General features: G+C 38.1%; 2 protein-coding genes across 2 annotated transcripts; one reads left to right on the top strand and one right to left on the bottom strand.

The window, feature by feature from the left end:
* Window positions 1-5,293: 5,293 nt before the first annotated feature.
* Window positions 5,294-6,241, bottom strand: LOC126728860 (fasciclin-like arabinogalactan protein 14). Its single transcript, XM_050434618.1, has one exon. The coding sequence runs from the start codon at window positions 6,239-6,241 to the stop codon at window positions 5,294-5,296; it is 948 nt and encodes a 315-aa protein (XP_050290575.1).
* A 1,920-nt stretch (window positions 6,242-8,161) lies between these two features.
* LOC126727464 (cytochrome P450 76T24-like) lies at window positions 8,162-10,543 on the top strand. Its single transcript, XM_050433142.1, has 2 exons — window positions 8,162-9,083; window positions 9,861-10,543. The coding sequence occupies exons 1-2, from the start codon at window positions 8,184-8,186 to the stop codon at window positions 10,467-10,469; spliced, it is 1,509 nt and encodes a 502-aa protein (XP_050289099.1). The 5' UTR covers window positions 8,162-8,183; the 3' UTR covers window positions 10,470-10,543.
* The last annotated feature ends 371 nt before the right edge of the window (window positions 10,544-10,914 follow it).

Here is a 10,914-nt window from a genome sequence, read left to right as displayed (position 1 = left end):
TGATTTTTGTCTTCTCATGTCATTTTTTTTGAATTACTCTTTAAAATTCTAGTTTTTAGGGTTTTAATTCAAAATTTCTGTTTTGGGTACTAACTTGTTACTAATCAAGTTTATTACCAGATTTTGTGCTCTATTTTGTAGTATTTGCTGCTTTGTTCTACAAATGGCAAGAGGAAAAACATTGCTCAACGTGGTGACAAGAGGAAACACATGGATGAGACTTGATTTCACTCCACCCAACACTTTGAGAAGGCTCCAATAATTTAGGAGCGATTTGTGGATCTTGTCGATCTTAAGGACTACTTTATCCCAAGCTGTTTTGTAGAAAGAGGTTGGGAAAATCTTCTTGGTGATCTCCCCGGGGTTTGTGAACCACTGATTAGGGAATTCTATGCCAATGCCATACTCAGAAACGATTACATTGATTGTTGGGTTAGAGGTAATGAATTCACTCTTGAAGTGGGGGACATTGATGGTGTTCTTGGACATGGAGACTTAGATCATGAAGATTTCACTCCCTTCAAGGATAGGATGCTCTCTATAGAGATGGTTCAATCCTGTATTGGTGGTGCTAAGGAAGGGAAATGCCTCAACACAACCACTTTCCTTCTGGATTTGAGATGCCTTACCTCCATCATGCTATTCAACCTCTATCCGATAAGGAAGATGACCACCATCAACAATGCTAGAGCCATCTTCCTCATGGAGCTTCAGGAGAAAACCTACATTAACATCGGTGCTCATGTATTCTCCATCATTGCCGAAGAAACAAGGACAACCTCAAGGCCAAAGCTTGTTCTCCCTAGTCTAATCATGAGGATCCTCCATGGAAAAGGTGTGGAAACTCCACTAGACATAAGCCTCATGAGTGTACCTTCTACTATCAAATCTTAAGCAATCATAAGGAGTAGGTTTCGTCTTTCAAGCAATGAGGAAGCAAATGATCCTGAACAAGAACACCCTGTAGACATCGAGATTGAAGTGGAAAGACAACTATCTTCTTCAAGAAGAGGTGGTGGTCATGGAAGAAGAGGAGCTTCATCATCTTCATCAGTATCTCCAGATGCTTTTCAGATCATTCTTGAGAAGATTGATGGCTTAAAGGATGTCCAAATTGAGCACTCCAATAGACTTACAACCATTCAGAACTAAATCAATTTGCTCACAGCCAAGTTTGATAGCTTCATGAACCAGCATTAGCCCTTTGGCCATTCTAGTAAAAATGGGGGAGTAGTATAGAGTAGCTCTTGAGGGGGAGCCTATCTTAAGGGGAAGAAAAGTTTAAAGTTTAAAGTTTTTATAGCTATCTTATATTGTTTCTTTATAGCTTTTATGGGTTTTCATTGCACTTATTCTAGTACTTTGGTTTTTAAGTACTTTATGACTTTTATACTTTGGTTTTAAAATACTTGGATATTATGTGTTATGGATGCTTGGATGTTTTAGCTATTTAAACCTTTCTTTATGTACCTTTGCTTTGTAGCTTTTTAGTACTTTTAGATTATGTTTGCATTATCTTTAGTACTCTTGTGCCCTTGTTGGATCTTGTATCCTTGATGCAATAACTTTAGTGTTCTTGCATTGGTTGAGTGTTGGATATATATGCAAATGATATTTTGCATTGAATTTATTAGCTTGCATGTCCGGATGTTCATTCATTGTGTGAATGATCATTATGGTCACTATTTATAGTGATTGTTCTTGTTTGGTAGAGCCATGCTTTATTGTTATATTCATTATTGCTTGATCGCATATTACTTGATTGCATTGTGCTTGCTCCATATGCATTTCAAGATTTTTGCTTACAATGAACTTCTTGTGTTTTTGTTTTCAAGAAAACTTGTCCGTATGGTTCAAGAGCTTCACAGAATCTAGAGTTAGGTGTGAATGAGTCTTGGCAACCATTCCTAACTCACATTTTAAGTCTAGAGTTTGTTTTAGGGTTTTGTCATGGAATAGCAAAAGGGGAAGATTGTAAGGTTGAATTTATTTAACCATGTGTTGTCTTTATTTTGTGCCAAATTTGCTTGTATTTCAACAATTAGATACCTTGTATTTATATGGGAATTATGTAAGGGTTATGTGTGAGAAAGTGTGAAGAATTTAAGAGTGTGAGCATTTAGAGAGGTTCTCGCGAGTGACTCACAACTAGCGACTTGCCAAAATGCCACATGTGTTAAGCATACATGAAACTAAAGGGTTACGACAGCTGGAGCACTACAGGACAAAAAGGATAGTCTGACCGGGCAGTTATTTTGCGACTCAAACTCACAACTCATCCCAATAGCAAGTAAGTCGTCAGAACACCCTATTTTGCAAAAAAAAATAACTTTTCACATTCCTCACGTACCCTACTATAAATACCCTTATACCCACGAAATGTAGAGAGCTTCCAGAGAGAATTTTGAGAGAGAAACCCTAGATAAAAAGAAGATTGACTCATCTACAATCTTAGACATTTGATTCTCCAAATACTTCTACTCTTACCCTCTCCATTGACATACCCCTGAGAGGTTTATTAGTCAAATCCTTATCTCACCATATCTATATCTGTGAGGAGGTTATTTGGTGCTTGGGAAGCAGTTCAGAGATGACAAATTCATTTGGTTGATGCAATGGGCTTATTGTGGGATCCGGAAAGCTAAAGAAGACACGATTAGGTTTAACCTTGTTAGAGCAAGAAGCTTGGAGGGCTTAGGTGCATTGGGTAGATTAGGTTTGGAGGGTCTATTGCTATTCGTGTATCTCACCTTTATTCTTTAGTGGATCATTTTACCGCTTGGAGGGCGGCGGAGAGGTTTTTCGTTGAGTTTTTCGATTTCGTCTTCGATAACGCGTGTCGGTGTTATCTTTGTGTTTGCATCTCTCTAACCCTTACTCTTTACCTTTAATTGCTACTGTGTTGTGATTAATTATGGTTTAGAGTAGTTTGTTTATTTGGGTATTGCTTGTACTTATCATTCAGCATATATATTGTTTGAGTATAAGTTTGTGTTGGTTATTTTGAAATTGGGGTCCTAAACATTCACTAGTGTTTTATACACCAAGTGAACTTTCAGTATAAAAAAGAAAAAAAAAGTGTTGGTACTACTTGATAAGAATAGCTGTTCTAATTTTAACATCTAACTGATCTCTGCAGATTTATTTCCATTTAGAAGATTTTATGTCAAGTTTACCAAAAGCCTATAAAGAATTTTTTAAATATGGAGTTAATTGAACAACTTTCAATTAATACTGAAAAACATTGAAGGGAACTCACTCTACAGCAGTGAATTCAAACAAGAAAAAATTTGCTGCAAGAGTGTTTTGTACTTACACCCAAAAATAAAATAATAAAAATTATCCACTTGCATAATTATCTACCTTAACTCTTGTTAGAGATATATATTATTCATATTAGCCCAATGTAATAGGCCCAACCCTAATTCTACTTTGTGTGCAAGTCAAGTCTCCTACTTGTACTAGAAGTCTATTAGTCTAGGGTTTAGTCACCTATATATACTCATGTTAGGGTTCATTGTAACACAGGAGATTATTGTACTACACTCTTATACAATAAAGATGTAGCCCTTAAGGGATTCCTCCGTGGATGTAGGCCGTAAGGCTGAACCACGTAAACCTCGTGTTCTCAGTGTTCCTCCTCTATGCTTCCTCTTCCGCATCTACTCTAGCATACACAACATGGTATAACACATCGCGTTGCTAATATATTTAACATGGTATCAGAGCCAAACTCCGTTCTTGGCATCAAACAAATATCTCTAGCAAACAAAGAAGATTCTCATGTGCACATCGTCAACAGAAGTCACACATGCTTGTCTGCTGGATCTAGACTCCACGGCATCTCGCAGCCACCGTGGCGCAGTGCTGTGTCCAAGATCCACAAACTCAAGCAAACCCGTGACATCAATCTCAGATCTGCGCAAATCCAAGCCTCGCCTGACGAAACCAACACCACAGACTTGTTCCAAGATCTCTCGTGACCAAAACCCAGAAATCCGGTCACCCAAATCCTTGCCACGCGCCTCCACGCGCCGCAGAAGTCTCCGGAAAATTCCCACGCGCCGTCTCAGATTCATTACTTCAGATCGTCTTATTGGCCACACGCGCCGTCCAATCGGCCATGTCGACCGCCGATCTACCTACGGAAGAAATATCGTCTTCAACGGCCGCTGCACGCGCCTCCACGCGCCACCTGGGTTTCTGGCTTCTCCTTCACGCGCCGGTGACGCTGTCACGTGCATTCCACGCTCCGGAAAACTGCTGCTGACGTCATCCGATGACGTCATCACTCCACGTCAGCAGCCACGCAAGCTCGTCCACGTCAGCCCTGTCCACGTCAGCGACACGTCATCAGCCACGTCAGCAATGTCGTCTCGTCAGCACCACGTCGTTGACCCGGACCGACCCGACCCGGACCACCCGGATCTGACCCGTGAGCACTTTGACTGTTGACTTTGACCTGGACTAGTTGACTTTGACTTTTTGTGTTGACTTTTGACCAAAAGTCAAAATTTCCAAAAGGGCCTATCTTGCTCAGTTTTTCGCGTAGATTCCGATTTTGGCCTCCGTTTCTTCATTTGAAGCTCCGAAATTGGACATTTGGCACATTCTTCATTGTGGTTTCTTCGAAGGCATTCTTCAAGGCATCTTCAAGTGATCTTCTCATGCTTATCCAACCTCAAGTCTTCATCAAGCTTCCGCCTTGAGTTTGAGGGAGGGTGTTAGAGATATATATTATTCATATTAGCCCAATGTAATAGGCCCAACCCTAATTCTACTTTGTGTGCAAGTCAAGTCTCCTACTTGTACTAGAAGTCTATTAGTCTAGGGTTTAGTCACCTATATATACTCATGTTAGGGTTCATTGTAACACAGGAGATTATTGTACTACACTCTTATACAATAAAGATGTAGCCCTTAAGGGATTCCTCCGTGGATGTAGGCCGTAAGGCTGAACCACGTAAACCTCGTGTTCTCAGTGTTCCTCCTCTATGCTTCCTCTTCCGCATCTACTCTAGCATACACAACATGGTATAACACATCGCGTTGCTAATATTTAACAACTCTCTTGCACTTATGTTAGAATTTACACGGAATAAAAATCATTTCCCCCACTGTTAGTATTCCACTTTATGTTCTACCAACTACAATATGCCAGCTGTATAAAAGTTTTTTTATTTTGAACTTTAGTTTCTTTGTAAGAGGTGTAATAGGTTAGGATTAGTAAAGTATAAAGTGGAATACCCAGTGACACATAGGATTTTTTATTCAACCTAATCCCTTATTTCTATCACATTATTGAACCCACAAGCAAAGTGGGAAACGAAATTGTCATAACAACAACTGCAAAACTGATCCTCCCAGACTTAGTAGCTGTGTTCCCATTAGGTGCATCCGCTGTGTCGGATGGAGGACCATCGGCAGTAGGTCCATTTGCCGCACCTGGTGGAGGGGTACCGACTGGCGAATCAGCGGCAGGCGCATTACTATCTGCTGGGGCATTTGCAGAAGGCGTCATTGCATTGGAAGGAGAGGGAGCTGTCGTTGCATTGGAAGGAGCGGGAGCAGTACCTGTCGTTGAAGGAGAGGGAGCAGTACCTGTCGTTCCATTGGAGGGAGCGGGAGCAGTACCTGTCGTTGGAGACGCTGCAGCAGGTGGCTTACTAGAGGGAGGCTGTGCCGGACTTACACGTGGCGTAGGAGAAGGTGATGAAGAAGGTGGAGTCGGGCCAATAATGGCTGAAGGCATTATGACAGTACTAATTTGCACCACTGAGATATTATAAGGTTGAGACACTACAGCTTTAACTAAAGAAGCACCAACACCTGATCCAGCAGCAGAAGCTATTGATACACCACCTGTGTTTGCTGCCGTGACATTCAAGAAACCTAGTAGGCCTTTAGCTTGGCCACTGGACTGGAACAATGTGGTAAGCATGGAAGTTTTGTTTGGTAAATGTTGGAGCTTTTGGACATCATAGTAATCAAGCACAACATGTAAGCTCAAGACCTTTTTGATAATGTCATTGGATTTTCCAGATAAGGCTGACATTGCTGAATTCTCAACAACAAGGACAGTAATGGTTTGGCGGCTATTGATCTCACTGGCTAGTAGGGCTTGTGTCAAATAGTTATTGAAAGTGCTAAAATCTGGTTGTAGGGAAAGTATTTTGGTGATGTTAAAAGCTTTTGAGGAAGAGAAGAGAAGGAAGAAAGCAAGCAACCTGATGACACACATGTTTGCAATAGCAAAATGATGAGCTAAAGATTGAGAGACGGTGTGGGAAGCAAATGGGGAGGATTTTATATCCAAATGAGTGGATTTAAAATGGTTTCTAAATTTGTAGGAAGAGTAAGTCCTCCGCCAAATTTTGGGGCACATATTTGTTTGTTTGGTTAGAATTGAGGGAGCAGATGGTGGAGTTTTTTGAAAATCTGTAGGTCCATTTGCCACTTTCCGAATGAATTTGCAGTCTGTCTCAAAATAGGCTTTTTGGGAGGTACAATTTTCAGAGTAATTACAAAATATGTTTATATATCATATATGTGGTGGAAGTTAGCTTGATCACTTAAAAATATTTAATTGGTCAAAAATATATATATTCAATTGCTATAACATTTGGCTATAACACACACATCATAAAACGATTCATAGAAGAAATTCTAAATCTATGCAGAGTGACATGCACGCATGGCCACAGCGGAAAAACAATAGTGTTTTAAGCGTAATACCGAGCATGGCCATGACTTGTGGTACAAAGCACTATAATATTATGCACGTTTAGAACATTGCATGTAGTAGTACTGGCCTTGGCCAAGAGGATATATGAACATTTGTATTGTACTATCTCCTCCTTTATCTCCATAAAAAGAAGGGCTTGAAATCGGAAAAACAAATAGAAACATTTTTGAAAGTTTGGACTGGCCTTGTTCATGGCTTTTCCCCGCCAAATCCTCCTGAAAGGTTTTTCCAAGTAAAAATTGTGTTTTTCTATTTACATAATAAAATTTGACAATATTTTTCCCATAAATGTCAACTCAACGTCAACATAGATTAAAAATAAAATAAGTATTATACCCGAAACCATAACAATTGAAATTTTTTTGTGCCTTAAATTTTTAAAAATATTATTGGTATCCTTACTTGCATGTTCTTTTGCAATTGCTTCACTTCCTTGTATTTTCTAACACCATTTTCGTTTCCCTTAGCTTTAACCCAACACATTTTTGGTAGGGGAGCAGTGCACCCAATTTTACGACTCTCTTTTTCACCTTTTCAGCATTCAAGTGATAATTTTGTATGTATAAAAATTTCCTAAAGACCATAACCGTAAAATCCATATCCCCATTCCTCTTTTTTTTTTTTTTTTTTAGAGGAATTAGTTAGTTAAGTTAGCATTGAAATTCTAGTGTACTAACAGGTTATATCCCCATTCCTAAGTAGTCATAGTGCATTTAAAGGTAAATTTCTCTTCTTCATTTTTCCGTGTACAAAATAGTACCGTGATCATTATCTTATTAATACTTAACCTGATTCGTTGATTTATAATATTATGATAAACATGCATGTATTGGATTATCCTAGGTTAATTTTTATTGATCCAATTTTTCTTCTGGAAATTCTCTGATGGTCATAACCCAATTAAAAGTAAATTGGACCTTTTTTTTTCCTATGTTCAAAAAATATTAACAGATTAATATGACATATAGGACATCATCTACACCAAAAGTTTAAATTAATAATTTTTGGCCAAATTATGCATATCAATCACTCACTCATCATCAATACTCCCTAAAACGTCGTCAACATTCAACTAACCACACTTCAACAGTCGAAAATATATTAAGAGAAAACTTTTCGTTAGTATTACAAGCACTTATTTAGGCCATTCTCATTGGTCCAAACATTTGAACAAGAATCTACCTTATGTGAACACCTCTTATTGGACAATTTGGATCCAACCAACAACTAACACTTCAAGACTAAAATTCTTTCTACATTAATACAAAAATTGACTCTCAAACGAATGGTTGATATTATCTTGAATCTTGATCTAATCCTCAATCAATTTGAAGCACACCCGTAGCTTTCTTCTTTTTGGATGAACATCCACCACTCTCTTATACCCAACAAAAATATAAAAATACAAACAAAAGAAATACAAACCAATTTTAAGTTAATGGACTACTACATAGTATTTTTGCTGATACTTCCCTTTGTGTGGGCATCCATTCATGTCTTCACCTCCAATCTAGCAAGCCGGAAGTCTGGCTTGCCCACACTCCCCCCAGGCCCCTACCCTATTCCAATTATTGGTAACATCTTTAAACTTGGCAACTTACCCCACCAAGCCGTTGCCAAGCTCTCCAAAACTTATGGACCCTTAATGACTCTCAAGCTTGGGAGCATAACAACCATAGTCATTTCCTCTCCAAACATAGCAAAAGAAGCACTTCAAAAAAATGACCAAGCCTTCTCTAGCCGAACCATCCCAAATATGGCCAAAATTTTTGACCACCACAAAGTTTCAATGGGGTGGATACCCACAAATTCTCACTGGAGGAACCTTAGGAAAGCTTGTGTCATGGAAATATTTGCTCTACAACGTCTCGAAGCCACACAAGCCCTTCGACAAACAAAGGTCAAAGAACTACTTGACTATATTAACCAAAGTTGCAAAAGCGGTGCACCCATTGATGTTGGTCAAGTAGTGTTCACAACAGCCCTCAATGCCATGTCAAACACTTTCGTCTCTATTGACTTGGCCCAATATGGTTCAAATTTGTCCCATGAGTTCCAGCACCTTGTCTATTGTCTAGCCCAAGAAGCTGGAAAGCCAAATCTTGCGGACTTTTTCCCAGCACTTAGTTTAGTTGACCCCCAAGGTATCCGCAAAAGGACAAGGATTTATTTCGCAAAACTATTTGGTATTTTTGATAGTATTATCAATGAACGAGTACAATTAAGAGCTTCATCAAAGGGTCCTAAAACAAGCAACGATGTACTAGATTCGCTCCTCACTCTCAACGAAGAAGACAATTCAAAGATAAGCCTCCGCGATATCAAACATTTGATTCTGGTGATTGACTACTTCTTTAAAACTTTGGTTCAAAGTAAATATTTGGATAACAATTATATTTAGAATTTCTATTTTGATTTGTAATGCACATGTATATAATTAGCATTTTAGACTGTTAATTGGTGCAAGTAACCATATTTGTTGGAAGGGGGAAATTACACTTAATCACCTTAAATTATACCCCAAATTTTACTTTGCACCATAAAGTTTTCAAATACACATTTTGCATCATAAATTATGGCCCTTGTTATATTTGGCAACTCGACGTTAAGTTTGCCGTTAACTTGGATGGAAAAGTATGGCATCATGTGAAAAGACTCAATTGCTCCTCTTTTCAATCCCTTAAAAACAAAGAATAAATTACATTTATTTACCAACCTAAACTATACTCTTGATTACATTTTGCACCATAAACTTTGGATTTCCATCCAAGTTAACGGCAAACTTAACGTTGGCGTGTAAAGTGTAACAAGAGTTATAATTTATGTGTAATTTATGGTATAATTTAGGACGGTAAAGTGTAATTTATACTAAAAAAAGATCAAATATCTTCGATAACATGGCTAGTTAGGATCATTATTACTTTGTGGGCATTAACCTTTATCATCTATAGTAATATTAGGGACACAAAATTTATCACAATTGCGACACAATTTTTTATGATTAAAATAACATGATTTTCATATGAGTTTATCATTAACACTACGTACTTTCATTATGCACCAATCACAATAGACCTAAACTTAGGCAATGATTTCTTACACTCCTTTATGGCAGGACTTATTTATTGCAGGGATTGACACAACATCAAGCACAGTAGAATGGGCAATGGCATTGTTATTACACAACCCAGAAAAAATGGTAAAAGCCCAAGATGAGCTTGAAGAAGTCCTAGGCAATAATGGGAAAGTCCAAGAATCAGATATCTCTAAGTTCCATTATCTTCAAGCTATAGTGAAAGAAACCTTTCGATTGCACCCACCAGCTCCTTTTCTAGTTCCTCGTAAGGCTGTGGCAGACGTAGAAATATGTGACTTCATTGTGCCCAAAAATGCGCAAATACTCATAAATGTGTGGGCAATGGGAAGAGACCTAAGCATATGGCCAAATCCAAATTTATTTATGCCTGAAAGGTTTTTAGAGCATGGCATTGAGTTTAAGGGCCAAGATTTTGAACTAATTCCATTTGGAGCTGGAAGAAGGATATGCCCTGGATTGCCATTAGCTAACCGAATGGTGCACTTGATGTTGGCTTCTCTTGTTCACAACTTTGCTTGGAAGCTCCCAGATGAGATGAAGCCAGAAGACATGGACATGGAGGAGATGTTTGGGCTTACTTTACATAAGGCAAAGCCCCTCCAAGCTATTCCCATCACATCCTTGTAACTACTATTTTCTGTTATTAGCCCAACAATATATGTGAATTTGTTGGTTTGATTAATTGAATCTCTTCAATATTAGGATTTTGCATAAGCATAGTAAGGGAAAACCATTATATATCATATATCATTAATATGTAGTTATATTGGTTCTAGTTAGCTTAATTAATAAAGTCTTTTGTTGTCAAATAAGATTTGAATCTCACCTACCTTATAAATCAATTAGTGGTTTGGCTTAATGGGGAAGAGCAATCATCATAGAGTAAACATTATAGTTTAAATTCTATCTTATCTATCATAAAACACTGTGTACCATAATCCAACTCATAGTGTATTGTAGCTTGATTAACGATCTTGTGACTTGGCTGCTAACACTAACAATGATTTCAAATTTTATTTCAACTAGTATTATGCACCGTTTAATTAATAGTCATATCTAAATCAAAGAAATT

This window comes from Quercus robur, chromosome 5 (assembly GCF_932294415.1).
Source record: "Quercus robur chromosome 5, dhQueRobu3.1, whole genome shotgun sequence".
NCBI lineage: Eukaryota > Viridiplantae > Streptophyta > Magnoliopsida > Fagales > Fagaceae > Quercus > Quercus robur.
The sequence above is the reverse complement of the archived record's forward strand: the minus strand, read 5'-3'. Positions and strand labels throughout refer to the sequence as shown.